The sequence below is a fragment of the Nicrophorus vespilloides genome, unplaced genomic scaffold (assembly GCF_001412225.1).
Source record: "Nicrophorus vespilloides isolate i.1.1-1 unplaced genomic scaffold, Nicve_v1.0, whole genome shotgun sequence".
In the NCBI taxonomy this organism is placed as follows: domain Eukaryota; kingdom Metazoa; phylum Arthropoda; class Insecta; order Coleoptera; family Silphidae; genus Nicrophorus; species Nicrophorus vespilloides.
Genome location: NW_017100113.1, coordinates 242377 through 262421, shown reverse-complemented (window position 1 = coordinate 262421; position 20045 = coordinate 242377). Strand labels below are relative to the sequence as shown.

At 33.4% G+C, this 20045-nt stretch overlaps 3 protein-coding genes across 3 annotated transcripts; all 3 read left to right on the top strand.

Moving 5' to 3' along the window:
* The first annotated feature begins 9326 nt into the window (after positions 1 to 9326).
* On the top strand, positions 9327 to 13168 carry LOC108568666. Its single transcript, XM_017929872.1, has 5 exons — positions 9327 to 9518; positions 9572 to 9704; positions 10635 to 10856; positions 10933 to 11054; positions 12842 to 13168. The coding sequence occupies exons 1-5, from the start codon at positions 9327 to 9329 to the stop codon at positions 13088 to 13090; spliced, it is 918 nt and encodes a 305-aa protein (XP_017785361.1). The 3' UTR covers positions 13091 to 13168.
* A 72-nt stretch (positions 13169 to 13240) lies between these two features.
* LOC108568718 (venom carboxylesterase-6-like) lies at positions 13241 to 17932 on the top strand. The gene is made up of 9 exons (XM_017929957.1): positions 13241 to 13501; positions 15523 to 15666; positions 15725 to 15872; positions 16249 to 16443; positions 16512 to 16708; positions 16773 to 16938; positions 16999 to 17177; positions 17233 to 17519; positions 17641 to 17932. Exons 1-9 carry the CDS (start codon positions 13307 to 13309, stop codon positions 17840 to 17842), a joined length of 1713 nt encoding a protein of 570 aa, XP_017785446.1. The 5' UTR covers positions 13241 to 13306; the 3' UTR covers positions 17843 to 17932.
* A 567-nt stretch (positions 17933 to 18499) lies between these two features.
* On the top strand, positions 18500 to 20018 carry LOC108568707 (facilitated trehalose transporter Tret1-like). Its single transcript, XM_017929938.1, has 3 exons — positions 18500 to 18663; positions 18721 to 18923; positions 18981 to 20018. The coding sequence occupies exons 1-3, from the start codon at positions 18573 to 18575 to the stop codon at positions 20007 to 20009; spliced, it is 1323 nt and encodes a 440-aa protein (XP_017785427.1). The 5' UTR covers positions 18500 to 18572; the 3' UTR covers positions 20010 to 20018.
* The last annotated feature ends 27 nt before the right edge of the window (positions 20019 to 20045 follow it).

The window sequence follows — 20045 nt, the reverse complement described above, 5'->3', positions numbered from 1 at the left end:
TCGAGGCTGCTGCAAAACCGAGCGTTCGACTCGTTCATTTTATTTTATAAATGGGTCGGTTCGGAACCGCTTTATGACCCACACTACATAATATACTACACACCATTTACTATACACTCACATATATGTATACATTTTATACATTACATTTAATCCACGTGCGCTTAAATAAATTTCGAAAATTTATTTGCCGACTTCGACGTCTGCAAACGTCGAGTTTCCATTCTGATAAATGCACTAATAGAACTGTCAAACGGCGGAAAAGCGCCAAAGGAAGAAGAACATAAATTGACTGTCATTTACCTTCGCAAATGCGCCACATATGGAGAGCTCGGCTTCGTTTTTGACTAATTGACAGACGTCCGAATGCGACAATTTTTCAAAATTTATTTCTGATCTCGATGGTTATGAAACAATGGAATTGATTGAGTTCGTAATATGTAAATTGGAGGAGGGCTGTTGCATTCTGCTGCAGAGTTGCGAGGATGATGAGGTTCGGACTCGGACCATTTCCGCAAATCCATTTACACAAATTCGCTCGACCTACCAGGAATTTCATTTATTTGCTCGGTCAGTTATTATAAACGCATTGGGTCGATGACCCGTTGACCAAAGACTCGTTTGTTTTAGAAATATTCAAATTATTATAAAATAATTATTATTAGTTTCATTAGATTCTATATATTAAACTAATAAATAAACAAGTTTGATTAATTATATGAAAGATAATATTTGGAAATGTTAAATAATTTAAATTTTTCATAAATTAAGTTTACCATTTTATATTTCATAATGAAATGTCAACATCATTACATTTCAAAGTAATTGTATCCATAATTAATGTATAATTTATAATAAATTTAATTAAAATTTGATAGATTAATTGTTAAAATTATCATAATAAATTATTATAATTGATTTTATGTAAGCAACATACGAAAATTTAATTAGAAATGAAACATCAAAAATATTTTACGAGCTGTACTTACTTTATATGCATTTGTGGACTATATAAACTTATTAAATTTAAGAGAAAACAATATAAAGAGAAATTTAATTCTAGAAACCGAATTGACTACAAACAGCATTTTCATTTTTCTTCTGCGGCATTAAATTAAAAATTCCGTCGAGCTTCTAATAAAACAAACGAGAAACGCCAAGCTCGTAATCCACTTTCTCCGCTCGTTTTACTCATATATTTCATATTGCACATAGTTCATATTTTATAGAATCACCAGATCGATCCCATTGTTTTCTCCTCCTTTATTGCTAATTGAAACGTGACATCGTTGAAGCCGGCCCTGAACATTGCGTAACTTATTTACCATTTTGCTGGGAATGACCAAATTCTTTTCATCGACCCACATCGTTTATTACCATTGATTTATACTCTATTTCGAATTCAAATAAAACGTTGATAATTTCAAAACACACCGGACGCGAAGGACGTAATAATAAAACAGAGAACGTGATTTTAGACCAATTTTCATTGATTCAATAATCTATTTTCAATAAACGAGAGCTTTTATTTTAGAATCGTCAATGTCACCATTTTGTTAATTTTTCAAATGTTACTGAATATTGTGTAAAAACTAATAAATCTTCAATATCAACTGAATTAAAATAAAATTTCTATTCAATATTAATAGTAATTCAATCATGATGTAAAAAATAATTTTGTTGCCAACTTTATTATCATTATTATTCAGTATTTTAATTGATGATTCGTGTTTTGTTTCAAATGAAAGTTATTCAGTAACCAACATGAAAACCGTTTAAAGACGGCAAGAAGTGACAGATAAATAACCAAGAAACATGTGGAATTCGAAAGAAAGTGACAGGTAAATGAGACGCGAAAATAAAAATAACAAGATTATTCCGAGTACAGGTGAAATAAACTAAGTACGTTCGGGGTCCATGCATTCATCTTCGTTTTGAAAATTACCGTGAAATTGGGATGTCGTACGTTTCGTTTTTCTTCTCATTCGTTACCAACGGCGTAAGATTAAAGATAATTGCGCGGTGGCTGAAGCAAGTTCTACTAAGCGTTGGCAATTTTGAAAGGCGATATTTTCAGATGTCTCCCATCTCCATCCAAAGTTTTTCTCTTGTCCGCGCTCTCCTCTCTAAAGTTTCCCGATGCAATCTTGAGGCGCACGAAACGTCGCTCCGTCATACCAAAATAAGTGTAGCAATATAAAATTAAATAACAACAAAATAATGAAGAAGGAGTAAGTACATGCATTACGTATTCTCGGTTGCGATGGAGGATGGTAGGAAACTTGCGAAAAGGGAATTTCACAATAACGAGGATAGATGGACGCGGCCGCCTCTGAATCCGAAGCCGCGCTGCTGACGTGTCAGCACGTCAGCCGCATCGTTTAATCGTCGGTTGGCAGCCCTGATCAACTGTCAACGCGGCACGGTATGGCATTAACGCCGGATCAACGTCGTCCCTTGCACAATAATTAAACGCATGCGAAGGAAAATCCTCGCCTTCGATCGTAAATCTTGCACGCTCGTAAATATTGCCAACTTGCTAATCAATTCTGCAATCACCTCACCAAAACGAAAAGAAAATAATATGAAATACATGAATAAACGAAACAATGACAATGCGAGACGCTTCATGTTATATCTTTGTTACTATAGCAACGTGATTTGTCTGTTTTCTACACTATGTATATATTCTAAAGTCATAGTTATAAACCAGGGGTGGACAATCTTTTGATCACTCCGGGCAGAGGCCACGACTGGTCAATCGGGCCCGCTAAATTTGGGGCCTCCCAAACAGTTTTAGTTACCCTCCCCCCAATCTGACATTTGTTTCAAGTTGACGCCATTCATGCACTGGGGGCCCCATTTCATATTTATGCTCCGGGCCTCAAATCCCATGACTACGGGCGACCAGTTTTTAAAAATTATAGGCGACGGTCTACCAACATTTTATGTGTTAAATTGATCATAATTAATTTAATTAATTTAAAGCACGAAATATTTATAAAATAATCATTTGCGTTGAAAAGACAATATTTTGCGTACAAATGTATCATAAACTAAATATTGTATAAAAACTGATATCGGCTCAATCAAATGAAAATAAATGTTACCAACATATTATATCTAAAATTAAAATCTTTAATATTACAAATGATCAATGATAAATACAAACACGAAATAAATATGTTACCATAGTGATTTATCTGTTGCTACAATACTTTGTAGAAATTCCGATGGGACGGTCATTAGGGCGAGTTATATACTACTGCCATACATAATTAGCGTGTAAAGTCGTAAAATCGTTTGGATTATCTCGGAAAACCGCTTGAAACGATCGCACGCGGCGCGACAATTCGAATGTTGTATGCGTCATGTTGACATTCAAATGTAACCATGAATACATATTTGAATATTATTTTAAAAATATTAACTTACTCATGTACTTTCTGTATTTTTCAATATGAACATCATATTTTTATTTAATTTTTCTCGAATTATCTTCAATGACACATATTATTACTCTATTTAGTTGAATGATTTGAGTTATTATACAAAAAATGTCCTATGTCCCCGATTTACATGGTATAGGTTCCTGTGAAAAATATGTAAATCGAAATTGTAACTTTTTTAATGTAAAACCGTAAAAAGTTTGCAAAAAAAAACGCATAATTTCGTTGTTCCTTTTGATCATAGCCAGTTTATTTTTTAATTTATTTTTGTTTACACCGTGTAATAAAAATACTGTATAAAACGAGGCACAGATTTTCAACATTTATTTCTAATTTAAACGTTGACGACATCATGATCCACCGGTAGGTCATAAATTATGAATAATAGTAATAGTGCACGCCACTGATTTTGACTGAGTATAATCATAAATATCTTAAGTCAATTACAAAGCTTAAATGTCAATACATTTCTTATACATATTTTGAAGTAATTTAGAATAATATGTGATATTGTGACATAATTTATGAATGCTTTACAAAATACATTTCTGACAATTGTTATAAACTATTCAAAAATGCATAAGAAAAGTTTAAATTTGTAATTGACGTAAGATATTTGACTTTTCACTCAGTCCATAGGCATCTACAAAGAATTTTCTCGCAGCAGGCAAACAATTTGCGCCGTCCTAAACGTGTTAAACCGTGTAATTGTGAGAACGTGTAGAGAAAGTACCGTTTAAAACAAGGGATAGATGCAAATTTTATTTATTTTTTGTTTTGGTTCGAGTATTCCAAATTTGTATTTGCAATTTCTATATAAGCTTTGATAGTTTTGTCATCTACCGGTGAGAAATTGAAAGTGTGACGGGTGAGAGCAAACGGAAAAGAAACAAAAGAATGATTAAAATTCCAATTGAAGCTAAGAGAGTTCCGAAATTGCTTTCTAAATTCAAATCAATTGAAAATAATTATGTTGGGACATGCAAGATCTCAACATATGGATGATCAATCTAGATAGCTGAAATAAAGGAACATCGAGAGTTTTCTGCCCTGTATATAAAATGCGTCTCGTCGTCACATTCGTCCTCCTCCTCTTCACATTCCCATTCGATTCGAATTAAAATTCAATTAATTTTAATTCCCTCCACTAATTCAATTGCCTTCATATCGGTTTTAAATTGATCCGATTGCCGAGATTGCGCGCATCCAGTCGCTCCCGTTCACTTTAAATCGCATACAACGAACTACCCCTTAATTCGATTTTAATTCACAATTCTTAACGTTCAATAATATCGACGCACTTATTGCTTTTCGAACCACTCCATTCCAGTAATTGTTACTTAGCAACGAATAATCAAATAATTATTTCTTGTCTTCTACAAGCTTATATACTTAGCAACAAAAAAATATAAATATTTGCACTTATGTACATTAAATATGGTAACATAAATCATTTAGGTTGGTAAATCAAAATCTTTTTATTACAGTTTTTTTTTTACTTTTTCATCAATTTCATATATACATATAAAGCAATATCTCACATACTACGGTTTCGATCAGTGCAAATTTTATTTTAACAAATTGCATTGCCCTCTATACAATTGTAACACGACGGACGATATCGCGTATGAAAATACAAAATATAAATTATAAAAAATCTGCAAAGCCGGCTTGGGCGTGATATTACAACGTGGGAAGATTCTGGGCGCCACTTCCTTTTCTTGAGAGGAAGAACTCCAACTTCTGCTTCCTTATTCTTCATGGCTTCTGGACCGCAAAGATATATAAAAATCTTCGGTCTCCCCGAAATTCTAGAGACATCGTTGCACCGTGGAGCGTTGTTTTCAGTGTTGTCAACTTTACCACGTTACACAATCAAGTTTCTTTTTGAGAAGTTTTGAAGTCTTCCTTTGGTCCTGTTTCAAACAGTACGCGATATTGGCGAATTATCCGCACTATGCGAGGTATTCCTGTATATTTTAGTTAAATTTTGCAATTATCTCTGCATAAGTACCAACTGTTATCAGAATATAACACGGTTGGGCACACATGAGGCCAAAGAGAGCTGCAATTCGGTTCTTTATATTTTAAAAGTGGCTCTTTAGATAAACAAATTCAATTTTTTTTATCTAATGTAATTGCATATTTTCAGAAGTCACATAAGAAAATAAGAACACATAAAAAAATATAATCATGAAAAAGAAAATAATTATATCAAAATTTTATAAATAAAGTTGGTGGACTGTCAAAAAATTATTCAAATTAGTTCATGACAACTGTGTGTAAAATACAGTAAATCTTGTTTTTGTGCATAAAAAAATCGCACTTAAAAATACAATAATTAAATTACACATGGAAACATTTTAAAAACATTTAATTTCTCATTGAATTTTTTAAAAATACAAATACTTAATTAACTACTTCTCGTGTTAATCTAAAACGCGCATATTCTTCTGATGAATTGGTTAAAAATCGACTAACAGAATTGTTTCAGCACGCTGTACATATGCACATTACAATGGTGCCAACACCGTTGGAATTGGTTGGATTTCATCAACCGCATAAAAAAGACCGCACAAAAACATTGTTCTTGGCATAGGAAACATTGTACACAACAAAAATCCTATCATGAATCGAATTAAAATTAATGTATTAGTTCTTGACTACTGTGATTTTAAACCTTATCTATTGGCAAGTAATTCATTAATTGTTATTATTTTAAATATAATAATTATGTATAAATAATAAATAAATAATTACCTACTTCCAGATTACGATTTAATAGAATTGTAACTTAGAAACAAGTAAACAATTGTCTTTTTTTTGGTCCACTGCGATGTTAGATAACTAGAAATACCAGACTCATTTTTTTCCAGTGATAATGAAACAGTGTTATCGCGATTTACGAGATAACATATCGTGCAAATCCGATTAGATTTGCGCAATTAACGCCACGGAATGGAACATTATTTCGGCTACGATCGGGGTGTGGGAAAATAGAATGTGTACCGAATGCGGGATGGTTCTTAAAGGAACGAACCCCTCCGCATCTTGCCCACAGAGAGAATACCTGCATATATTTCCATTTAGAAGCGGACGCAGAGAGAGAGAAGGGCTTTTGTAATTTTGGTAAATGGAATTTCGGTTTGAAATTTATCGCTTTTAATATGATATTTTCGTACTCGAAGGCCGCATATTTATTATTAATAAATCGTGAGAGGGGTTGAATAGAGAACGCGTTTGAATCATTTCGTTTTGGGGGCCGAGTGGATTTTACTTGATTGAAACGCGCGTTTCGCTCATAAATTTAAAGTGGACTGCAGAATATTTATTCAGTTTACATTAACAAAATTATTTTGGTTTTATTTTGCTTCAATATTTTAAAAATAATATTTGAAACTCATAATAAGCTCACATTTTAATTAACCAATTATACTTTAGAGATTCTTTAGAAAATCGTAAAACTTTGAGACACAATAAAAGTTAAATGTATCTAAATCACAATAAAAAGTCATCCAATTTCTTGGAAAACTACATTAAACAAGTAAATAGATTAGCAGATTATCATTCGTATAATGAAGAAGAAGAAAAAACTTAATTCTCAGGTGAATTTCTTATTAGTCATTAAATTAGTTTAGAAATTGTAAATTATCTTTTAAATTTATTTTACGTAATTTTCATTTTTTTTTTGTAAAAACATTGCTATATCCAAACATAATTGTTGATACCAATTGATTTATATTATGTTAATTAACAAATTAATTATCATTTTTAATGAAAGAGCAATCGTTAAATATTATCTATTTTCCAATAATTTTAAGTTTAAAATATAAAAAGTTCAAACAATTAATGTTTAAAATAATAATTTAAGAATAAAGTTGCTAAAGTTCTAGTAACTGAAATTTATAGTAACATATTTAAGTTGGTACATACGGTAGTAAATTTACATATATCCATGGATTCCAATGATATTTAAAAGTAATAACTGTTAAAAAACTAGTTCCAAGTGTTTTGTTTTCTTGCTTAATTTAATAAACATTAAAATTAGTAATTAGAATAAAATAACACTATTTATTAAAATTTGTAGAAAATTGAAAATGAATCCTCAAAGTATGACGAATACGATGTTATTCAAATGAATAACATCATTGATAAAATGTCATGTAACTTTTTGCAATTCTTAGTAACATTTCTAGAAAGTCTAAATATCTGAAAGTAAAATAACTTTCCGAGAAAATAGCGCCGAGTGCAAATGCAATAACTGTTTACCTTCTTTCCACCAATCTGGACCAATGCTATATGACTCAGCTTGCTTGCGCAAGTACATACACTAAAATTTATTTAACTAACTCACTATTTCATTAAATTTTCAATTTTTTTGTTGTTGTTGCAATTAGCGACAGTTGTGTAACTCTCTAATAAAACTACAGCAACAAAACAACAACAAAAATTTAAAAAAAATGAAGCAAAAACAACAAATACTAGATTTACTTTCAAATTGCACGCGAACTTGATGCAATGCAATACGTTCGTTGAGGTGCGACGTGAAATTTTTCCGCTTTTGCATAAAATTCGTAACTAACAAAAAAAAGTTGTTATATCTATATGCAATGCAAATATTGTACATTAGTAATGTGCAGGTTTGAATATTTTTTAAGTAGTGATATTAAGTAAACATTGGTAAGATAAGCAAGGAGCGTTCCGGACAGGAAGCGCAAACCGAAAAGGACTTAGCAAATTCTCTTATTAACATCTATTATTAGTTGACTAATATGGAGTTACTCATTTGTTTGTAAAAAAAAACACAACAACATTAGGTCATCTTCCGCCTTCGCCTTTTAATTTTGGGAATGAAATAAACAAATTGTTTATTATAAATTATATAATAAAATAGAAAACAATTGAAATATTTTTTATTATTATTTTTTACCTTATCGTAGTTTGCGAAATCCTGGACTCTGTACATCGAGCATGGATCGGATCAACAAAACAAATTCGCTTTTACTTCTGGCACTTACAGTGAACTCACAAACTTTTCCAAGAATGTTTATAATTTTTTTTTAAATCTTTGCGAGATATTTTTTTTTGTGGATATCTAAGGACACGGATGTGTCGACGGGTATGCGGCGCAAGGACGAAGGTCGAACTGACTGAGCGGAGCGGACGCGGCTCGCTGCGATGTGCAACGGATTGCGCGCGCCCCGCCGCCTCCACCGCCTTCGTCGCTACCGCCATCCGAGTGCAGTATTGAATAGTCGCGGATTTGGACAGGAAAAGTAGCTGGAATGATAAATGCAGAAGAAATATATGTAAAAGCGGCGAGGTGAATTTCAATGTATCGCAATCAATCCGCCGTGGAATGACAGAGACGCAAATTAAATTTCATCAGTTATGCAACCAAGTTAACATGTAAATTTTGGAGCGTCTTATTGTAGATTCAGCGAGATTTACATTATAATGATTAAAAAATATTATATTTTTTTAAAGCGAGAATAGTTTACTTATTATTAGAAATCAAACAATGAATGTTTGAAATAACCCGCAATTTGATTTAACAGTTACGAAAGTTATTACGTTGCTGAAGCTGAAATTACAAAAGTAGATGACATTTTTATGTTTCTATATATGCTATATCATATAGTCATAACAACCGATAGTAAATTGCGTAGTAAATCTACATCTATCCATGGACTTCAATGACATTCAAAAGTGACAACTGTCAATGAAAAACAACGATTGGTAAAATTCGAGTGTAAACGTTTCGCGGATTTCGTCCACTCCTCATGAAAATTCACGTGTGCGCACACATCCGATGCGTAATCAAATTCGATTTCCGGGAAATTGTCGGCGAAGATTTCTGCGCCTCTTACATAAATCATGAGCAAACGGTTGCGCTTAGAGCACGACTACGCGGAGCAGCTGCGGCAGGAAGCGGAAGAGGAAGATGACAAACTTAAGAAGCAGCAGGAGCGGATCTTCGCGCCTATCACGTGGGCGCGTTTCCACAACGGCTTCCGCATCATCGACCTGAAGGAGAAACACTTCGGAGATGTTATCGAATTGATAAAAGTTAAAACGACTAAATATTTTGAAAATGAATTTACAACTGATATCATTTACAGGAGCATTACATTCCGGTTGAAGTATTATGCAGGAATGCGGAGATTGAGGAAGATGAAGTTTCATTAAAGTCCTTCCTCGATGAACTCATGTTTAACATGCGAGATTCTACTTCGATCATAGCGATTCATGAAAGTATTAACACCGACACAATCTATTCTATCTCTAAGTAGAAACATGCGTCTTATGGTCCGAAAAGTATATTCACTACAAAATACTTGCCAAGTAATTTGTGCTCATCTTGTTAACTACGTGACAAGTTATTTGATAGCGTATTGAGTAACAATACCAAAAATAACTTCTATATCAATCTATTTCTTGATCATATTGATTTTTCAGTTATTCCAAGTTTTTAATTAACTTTTATAATACGTTTATTAATCTTTATAACTCTTTTCTGCGATAAAATTAGATAATAAATATTACAGGACTGTCAAATTAAATTTGACATAACCTGTACAGAATTTAAATGGTAACAAAACAACGGTAACGTTACTTTTATGACACCCTGTACTTATATTGAAACTTTGCAAGGATTTATAATAGTCTTAGGAAGAAAACGAAAATTGAAATCCCGACAATCAAATTCCCGACATTTGAAATTCCGATATAGTGAAAATCCCGAATATTTTAGCGGATTTTGGTAATCATTTCTCTCTAATACTGCTGTTTTGTGATGGAATTATTTCACAACTATTCATTTTTGCAAATTTTGATGAGTTTTAATTTATTTTAGATATAAAACATAGTTTCCATAAAATATTGGTTTTACTCAAAACAATAGAATATCGATGTTTTTTTTTATTCTTAGAGTAAGTAATAATGCTCATTTTTAAGATTTATTTGTTTTACGTCCATTTCAAATAATAAAAGGTACTGTCGGGATTTTAACACTGTTGGGATTATAGTTGTCCGGATTTTGATTGTCGAAAATTTGATTGTTGGGATTTTGATCGGAACCGGTCGCAAAAACAAATCAACGATGACTTCATGTTTGCTTTTTAAACGCTTTTTATTTCTATTAAAAAATGCCGTTATTTTCATTTGATTGTACTCTTTTGTAAGGTTCGAATGAATTGGCCGCGGTTCTGATATTGCGTATCGTGAACAAAATCGATTACAGTCGTGTTTTTACGCGAATCGCGTTCAACGAGGGCGAGGCGCGCAAGAAGTGCACGGCTATCATCAACGCCTTAAGCCGAAAAAACGACGTCTACAAGATAATGAACTGCGACACCTTCCTCTACTACTCCTTGCTCTGCGTCAATCCCACCTACAGGCACAAAGGTAGATAGAAATACCCTCATCATCACGTAGTCAAATTTTCAATAATCATCCGATGATCTATGTTGAACATCGACAGCTCTCGGTTACCAGCTTATGAGAATCGGCTTGGACGTCGCAGTGTCGCTGAAGGTTCCCGTTGCCATGGGGATATTCTCCAATTTCAAGATGCAGAAGGCCGCGCGGAAACTAAACTTCAAGGTGAGCGCATTGTTATTATTATTATTTTTAATGTTTATTTCTCTTCGAGAGATTCGTGGAAATGCATTACAAGACACCGCTCACTTACGTAACAATTATCATTACGTAAACATGCTCGTATTATATTTGCAATTCGGTTGAACAACCTGCGCTGCGGCTATCACGTAACGCCATCCATCAGAAACCGATTGCAATTTGCTAACAGGAAATTGTATGTTAAATGTGTCCTAACGTTTGCTTTCCGTAATTGTCCACAGTCATTTCCGTTTCTAATTTCAAAGTTACTGTTACAATAATCAATTTTGAAAATTGAACATATTTTATTGTTGTTTGTGTTATATCGGGATTAGAGATTGTTTTTCAATTTATTTTGTTTTGCGTTTTGTTGCGCTTTGATCCCTCAGGGAACCATTTAGAGATGTCGGCCATCGCAAGATAGATTCGCATTAAAAACGTATCTCACGTGGGTCGTAATCATGGCGATGGCAACATCTGCCATAAAGTTTGTGATTTGTTTTTGAAATGGGGATTGTGTGCCTTCAATTCATAAATATTGCTATTCTACACAAATGAAGGTAACTAAAGTTAAAGAAAACTATGATATGCTTCGATACATCTTCCTTTACGTTGATAACTATCCATTTATCTTATGTATTTATATTTTTGTCACTCACTTTTAAACTTCAAACATAGGCAACTAAACTTACAGATTATTTAATTTCTCATATAAACTATTATAAATAATATTAAAACAAATTATATTTAACATTATCAATACAATTATTATAATTAATAATTATTTATAAAATATATAATGTATATTAAGTATATGGTGCCAGGCGCATCCACCAAAAACGGACAATACGTTTTATTGAATTCGTATCAATATCTAAATTTATGAAACATCAAGTAAATAAAAATGAAGACATACGAATATCCAATTAGAAAGTTTAATCTGAACCAAACAGAAAATATTCTAAAATTATTTAATTATTTAAATGTGTATTCATACTTTGCTCTAATTAGATTTGATTTTTATACCGAACGGTGTTTAATGAATAATGTAAACTGATAATTGGATAAATTAATTAAGAATTTATTTATTCATTTTACGTAAGAATTATTGCAGATTCAAGCAATAACATGTTTTTAAATAGTATAAGAGAATAAAGTTGCATAATTTGAATTAATGTTTATTGGTCGATTGAAATGAAATTGCCTTTTAATTGTTAATTATGATTTTTTAGAACCATTTTATTGGTTATCAATATATACATTTATTTACATTTTATTTCTACATTACTTTATACTCCTCTGCTGCAGTTCTTTAACATAGGCAAACAATAATTGCTGAGAAATGGTGTTTATTACCAGAGGCGTCGGCAAACAAAATTATTTAAAAAAAATTAGATCTGATATTTTTTTTTTTTTGCGCCGGGCATAAATATGAAATTTGGTCATCCAATGGATGGCACTGTTAATTATAATAGTGATTAATGTTCTATTTAAATCTCAATATATTTTTAATATTTTGGAAATTAATAATGTAAAAAGGATGCTTAAAAATAATGTTTATGTTAAAATATATTAAATTTTTTATCAAATGATTAATGTATTTGCTTTGTGTTTTGCTAAGTATCAGATAAATTGTTGAAGTGAATAAAGTTGCCTATTGGGACAAATACAAATTTAAATATGTGATGGTCTATAAGAGATGCTGAAAAATGTGTATAAAATTACAAGTAGATTGAATGTTTATCATGTGATTACCGCATTTACTTTTATAGTTGATTCAAGAAGTGAGTTATACAAACTGGAGGGATAAAAATAACGAGCTAATCTTCGGTGATCCTGGCGCTGGAAATTATTCTTGCGCCTTGATGATTTGCTCCGTACCACCTGGAGGAACGACTGATCCTCTGGTCATAAAGGAATTGTCGCCGGCCGAGACTAGGGTCGTTCAACCTCCGAGAACCCGACTCGAGAAACGGGTCAAATTGGAACGATCGAAGAATCCGACTTCCACCACCGCCTAAAGACTCCATCAACACCTCTTACCAGATCCGAGAACTTAACAATGAGCTCTACACTACACCTGCATTGCTATTCTCTCGCTTTTCTCTCCCACTTTCATCGCACTATTCCCCCTCGCACACGGGGGGGAAGAAATAAAAACCAGAAGAGCGTCGGTCGGTCTTGATCAGTGCAGCGGTAGATTCTGCGAGATAAAGTATAAAAGAAGTTCGTCGGAGATGATTTATCTGTTCAGGTTAATTGCGATCAGCGTGGTGCTTTGCGCGTACGTTGGAGCCGATCGCGGACCCTTCGTTCAGATCAAGAATGGAGTCCTCAGAGGAACCTACATGGAAACCAAGAACGGAAGGAAGTTTGAAGGATACATGGGAATTCCCTACGCCAAACCACCAATCGGAGATCTCAGGTTTAAGGTAAGTAAAACTGAAACAAATTTGATAATAACTTGTACAAGTAACTTATAAACTTATTATTTCAACTTTCTTTATCACCTATTCATTAAATCAAACCTGAACCATCTCTATAATTCTATATAATAAAGAAACATTAATTAAATTGAAATTAGAAGGATCTAATTGCATTCAGTTGCAACAATCACCATTTTTGCATTCAAATTAATTGACACACGTGGGAAATTATAAGTAAAAACAAGAATCGTGCTGCAAACGAGCATTTGGTCTGTCTTAAAAGCGGTATTTCCTATGTATTATTCTTTGCATTCTAATTGTTTTCAATTACATAATACATTAAATTATGAAGCTTGTTCTTTTATTTCAATAATTAACCAATTTATTACTATTTTCAGTTGTTTTCTTGTGTGGTTTTGTTTTATAATAAACCGTAGCCGTAGTTGATTTGAGAAAGTTCAACTTGGAAAGCGAATGGGATAATAATACGCGTATTCCAAATTAGGTTTCTAGAATTTAAAAAAAACTTGCACGCCAGAGGATGAAAACTGGTTTTTGTTCATCATTATCATCATTTTTTTCCAATCGAGTAACATCGAAGAGTTTTTATATATATATTTTTTTAATTCATGCATAAAATAAAACTAATTTGTGAATGCAACCAACAAAAACGTTCTAAAATATTCTACTTTTATTTAATTATACCGTTTGCACTACTTGATTCAAGTGGATTCGAGTTTTAAGTGTTTCTTTAACTTGAATTTAAATTATTGGTAATTAGACCATTTAATATTAGCTTTCATTTTACTACCAAGTTGTATTCATCTAATTATGTCGTAAAATTAGTTTTAACAGTGTAAATATAGGTATTCTTTTTTTAGGTAATAGGTAGAAATAAATGAGAAACGTTTAAAAGTGTAAATAAATGTAGTTGATTTACAAAAAGAATCGTAGCAAAAAGTCAATTTAAAATTAACGAATTTACGTCTAAATTTTCTTTATCTAATTCTGTCGTAAAAAGAACATTTGATTTTGTTCATAGGCATAAAGAAAGGTGAAACGTTCAAAAGTGGATCGTTGGAAGAATAAAAAAAGATTTACATATTTTTATGAATCGAGGGCAAGATTCCGGCATAGATTTCTCCGGAATTTCGGATAGAAAAATTAAATGCTCAAGATGAAAGCGACGAGGAAAAAAAATAAACGCATGAAATCATATAAAACTGAAACGTAATGCAAACAAAAACTAAGTGTTTAAATTGGACTTAGCATGAAATTTCAAAAAGTTGTTAATTCAAAACAGCAAAGAATTGGATGTTTTTTATGAGTAAATTTAATTTTGTTTGATTTTATTTTTGTGAATTATTCCATCAAGCGTTCCATGAATTTGCGTTATTTTTTTGTCTATTTATTCTTTTGTTCTTATTTGCGTACGTCAAAAACAATGGCCACTTGACAAAATAACAATTTTATTAAATAAATAAAAGAGATAACGAATATTTATGTAAGTGGTACTTCTTATCTTAAGAATGAATACTTTACAGGTTGTATTTTACAATTTTATGATCCGTATTCAAACACCCTAATTATTTCTCTGTTTAGTCAATTTAATTTATGTTTTTATTTATTTTGAGCTCCTGAAAATTTGTATCAAAAAATATCCTTTCCCAATTCCTTATCCTTATGTAAATCCAAGTAGTCTAGTATTTCATATATTTACAGTTGTTTCTTTTATTTTTCCATAACTATTGCATAATCATGGCTATTGCGAGTAAACAAGATTTGCATTTGTGTATTAGCGCAATAATAATCGAGTCAAGGGAAATACCTAAACGCAGAAGTTGAGAAGAAAATTGCAATTAGATTCATTACATTTGAAAAATCGTCAAGGTGATTGATGAATTTTTAATTGGTTTTGCGTTTGTTTCACCGCAAATCACATTAATTATTACTTTTTTGTTACTTCTTGCTGTTTATTCGTTATTATTTCAATAATGAGTTTATTTTTGTAATCTTATGTTAAATAGGAGCCTGTAGCCGCAACGTACTGGAGCGGCGTCAAAGATGCGACCAAAGTGCACGGGCTTTGTCCTCAAAGGAATATTTATACTAGGACAGATGTTATCGAAGGAGATGAGGATTGTCTCTTCCTCAACGTCTACACTCCTAGGGTTGGTATAGTTGAGAGTTATATAGTGAATCGAAGATGTATATAAGTAAATGTTTTAGATGGATGCTGAATCTCCGGAGGTGTATCCGGTTATGATATTCTTGCACGGCGGAGGATGGCTGTGCGGATCCGGAAACTCCATGTGGTACGGTCCAGAAATCTTGTTGGATAGAGACGTAGTATTGGTCGTTCCCAACTACAGATTAGGTTAGTTATTATTCAAATATCCTAACACAGTGGTTCCTGAACTTTTACACATTGCGACCCATTTAATCCCCGACCAATATTACTTACTTACCCATATATTATTAATTTTCATTTTTAAATCATAAAAATATGCATTCAAGATCTTGTCGTGACCCACTAAAAATTGACTCGCACCCACCAGTGAGTGGCGACCCACAGTTTGGGAAACGCTGACCTAACCAATTGTAATCTGAATTGTGATAACCTAAATTATTTGATCCGAACCTATTGTAACCTAACCTAAGTTATAATTATTTTAACTACAATCTCCATGACTAGCTAGACTAGTGTGACCTAACTTCAAATTAAAGCAGAATTAATGTTGTTTTTGTTTCAGGTGCTCTTGGTTTCTTGACTACAGGTGATGAAGTCGTTCCCGGTAACAACGGTCTGAAGGATCAGGTTATGGTTTTGAAGTGGATCCAAGAGAACATATCGAAATTCGGTGGTGATCCCAAGAGTGTTACGATTTTCGGAGAGTCAGCAGGTGGAGCCAGTGCCCATTACCACATGCTTTCACCTTTAAGTAGAGGTACTTGATAATTGATTAATAATCAATTCTTGAATCTCAAATACTGAATCAATCAATTCTTCTTTCAGGACTTTTTAGTAATGCCATTTCGGAGAGTGGAACGGCCCTCTGCCCGTGGGCGTTCTCCCCAAAGAACGAAGGTTTGATCAACAGCAAGAAACTCGCCAAACTCTTCAAATGTCCCACGGATTCCACTAAAAAGATGGTTGAGTGTTTGAGGAAGGTCGATGCTCGCGACATCATCGCCAAAGATTCAGATTTTATGGTTAGTCAAACCAAATGTATGCAATAATTGAGATGTTGCAATTAATTTTTGTACGTTTTTCAAGTTGTGGGATAAAGATCCGATGATTCCGTTCAAACCTGTCATCGAACCGGAACACAAGGGAGCGCTCATCACAAAGCACCCAATCGAACTGATTAAATCCGGTGACGTGGCAAATGTCAGTTGGATGGTAGGCTTAAACAGCGACGACGGAGCTTTGAGGGTAGCAGGTATTACCAATTACGCATTTTTTTTTGGTTTTTTACCCAAATATTTCTATATTTATTTAGCGCTTTACGGAATACCTAAACTCATCGAAGAGCTGAACGAAGATTTCGAAAATAAACTTCCCATTTCGCTGATCTTCGATAAAACATCCGAAAATCCTTCAACCGTTGCCAAGGATATTAAACAATACTATTTCCAAGATAAAGAGTTGAATACCGATACCAAGCAGGCTGTTGTTGATGTGGGTTTACATTTTATTTTTTAAGTTTCTGAAATATTAAACACATTGTTTTCAGTTGTACACCGATGGTTGGTTCTTAAATGGAGCGGATCAAGCTGTGGCCTTGCACAAGAAGTACCTTAAGCATCCAATTTATTACTATCTCTTCGGGTATCGCGGAGTGGCTAGTTTCAGCGAAGTTTTTGGGGATAAGCACAATAATTATGGAGTGTGCCATGCCGATGAGTTGCAGTACCTGTTTCCGGTTGCCGACGGACTGTTTCCGGATAAGACTCACACCGAATCCGATAAAAAAGTTGCCAAACTGATGACCACTCTTTGGGTTAACTTCGCCAAAGACAGGTTAGATTTTATCTTACATTATTTTTCAATGTTTCTCTGCTTGATACTTGACAAGTTACTTAATACTTTACAATACTTAATTATCAAATAGATAGCTTACATGTTTTGTTAATAATCTCAGCGATCCTACGCCGAAGATGGACGATGTTTGCCACAAGAAATGGCTTCCGGTTGAATCCGCTGAAAGCATGGAATATCTGAACATCGGCGCTCACGATGACATCGGAATGGAGTCGGGTCTGTACATGGAAAGGGCGAAGTTCTGGCGGAATCTGCCGATCAACGCCGAGTTTAGCAGCGACGTGGTCAGGGATGAATTATAGAAAAAAGAGCGAAGAATTTTAGCCAAAAGAATGTAAATAATATTGATATTTACGATGTAAATAGATCGAAACCAATAAAAAATACCATACTGGGAGTAGCTTCCAAATTAAATATTATTTATTCCTCATTACAAACATTTTGATTACCTCTTTTGAAACCATGTTACATTTACAAGTATTGTTGAAGAATTTATATTATAATCTTATACTAATTATTTTAAAGGAATTATTTTATCAGTATATATTTAAATTTTCGAAAAAAAAATATTTAAAATGATTACTATAGGCAACTTCATTAACATCTGAAACTATACTATTACCTATATCAAAAAAAGGTAGCTATTAATTTTATGATAAAGCTATTAATTATAATTTGATTCGTTTACAAACTTTAGCTAATAATGCATAACAAATTAATATTATTCATATTAATTTTAAAAAATATATTAAAAAACAGATATTGTATAGCGACATTCATGTTTTTTTTGTATCATTTTTCTTTCATTTTTATCATTATAGTTTATCTTCGAATAATAACAAAACAAATTTAAGTTAGTACAAATAAACAATTTATAAATTATTTATTATTATGGCAAGAAGGTGAGCGTTATAACGGCAAGAAGTGCAATCGTTGTATTGTTGTATTTTCAGACAAATTTCCGTGTTTCGCGAATCGTTGCCACAAATATTTGCGGTTTTCGTGAAGAATTTGATTCTCGTAGGATTTGGAATGACATGGGCCTTCCCGAGAATCACCCTAGACGGTTTGGAAGACAGCAGCGAAATAATAGAGATAAACGAGGATCAGGTGGCTTGGATATGTGAGTTGCGAATAAAAGAGTAATGAAAAATAATGATATGTATGCCTTTATTTGTAGATAGTACGAATTTATTTTTCGTACCGATCGGTTGCTTGGTTTCCGGTTTCTTGTGCAAGAGATATGGAAGGAAGAGAACTTTGCAGTATGCCAACATTCCATTGGCATTTGGTTGGATGTTGTTTAGATTCTCGAAATCTTTGTGGCAAATCTATTTTGGTTTAGGAATGTTCGGATTCCTTTTGGGATGCATCGAAACTTCTGTGAGATTTGTTATGCAAATTTAAATGTAATTTAGAGTTGCAATTTTATGAATTCAGGTGATACATTACACGTGCGAAATATCGAAGCCGAAGCTGCGAGGTTTCTTCGTGGCTTCTTCAACGCTCTTCTTCATCGGAGGTGCTCTTTTGGAGGATTTGCTAAGCTTCTGCTTCACGTGGAGGGACGTGGCTTTATGCAATTTCGTGTTTCCTTTAGCCGCATTCAATTTGGCTATTTTGTTGCCGGAATCGCCTCAATATTTGATTGAAAAAGAAGATTTCATTGAGGCTCGAGAGAGTTTAGCTTGGTTTCGAGGTTGGGTGGATGCTGAAGAAGTGGAGGAGGAATTCAAAGAGGCGATGAAAGAAGTTAAGAGCGATAACAAATTGAATTTTTTTGCCGCTTTTTCGTTGATCACGTTTCTGTTTTTGGTGCAGAGCTTCGGCGGATCGGCGAATTCCGAGATCTTGAAAATGGTCGATTCTTCGCTTAACGTCGTTTTTCTGAAGATCTTCGTGCACGTTTTGGAGATCGTCGGTTGTTTGTTGTGCGCGTTTTTGGTGAATCTTATAGGGAAAAGACCGCTCACCTTCCTCACACTCATCCTTTCAACATTGTGTCTAACCTCCATTGCGGTTTACGGATACATAAGAACTTTATCCGAATCCAGCTGGATACCATTAACTTTAACTTTGATTTTCTTAGTATTTTCGCACGCTGGTATCCGAATCCTTCCTTGGATGTTGATCGGAGAGATCTTCAGCCACGAGAGGAAATGTTTGGGTTCAGCTTTGTGCGCTGCTATAGCCTACACCTCAAGTTTCCTCTCCGACAAACTTTTCATACTAACCACCGAATACCTAAACTTAACCCACGTTTTTTCCTTTTACGCTGCCATAAATTTTGTAGCTTTGATAATCCTGTTCTTCGTTCTACCGGAAACGGAAGGAAAGACTTTGGTGGAGGCCGGAATCGGTGAGAGAAAACTCTCCCGACGTGAATCCGCTGAAGATTTGTTCCAGGTGAATTTGACTCGCGACGAAAACAGTTACAAGAAATTCGCCAATTTCGATTCTTCCATTTAAGCAATAAAAACCCGTTGATCGTTATTGATGATGTTG

Coding starts and splice junctions, on each gene's coding strand:
- LOC108568666 (XM_017929872.1), top strand. CDS start 9,327: ATGAGCAAACGGTTGCGCTTAGAGCACGACTACGCGGAGCAGCTGCGG. Junction 10,857..10,932: donor TCCCACCTACAGGCACAAAG/GTAGATAGAAAT, acceptor GAACATCGACAG/CTCTCGGTTACCAGCTTATG. Junction 11,055..12,841: donor CGCGGAAACTAAACTTCAAG/GTGAGCGCATTG, acceptor TTACTTTTATAG/TTGATTCAAGAAGTGAGTTA.
- LOC108568718 (XM_017929957.1), top strand. CDS start 13,307: ATGATTTATCTGTTCAGGTTAATTGCGATCAGCGTGGTGCTTTGCGCG. Junction 16,709..16,772: donor CCAAAGATTCAGATTTTATG/GTTAGTCAAACC, acceptor ACGTTTTTCAAG/TTGTGGGATAAAGATCCGAT. Junction 16,939..16,998: donor CGGAGCTTTGAGGGTAGCAG/GTATTACCAATT, acceptor ATATTTATTTAG/CGCTTTACGGAATACCTAAA.
- LOC108568707 (XM_017929938.1), top strand. CDS start 18,573: ATGACATGGGCCTTCCCGAGAATCACCCTAGACGGTTTGGAAGACAGC. Junction 18,664..18,720: donor GGATCAGGTGGCTTGGATAT/GTGAGTTGCGAA, acceptor CTTTATTTGTAG/ATAGTACGAATTTATTTTTC. Junction 18,924..18,980: donor TGGGATGCATCGAAACTTCT/GTGAGATTTGTT, acceptor TTATGAATTCAG/GTGATACATTACACGTGCGA.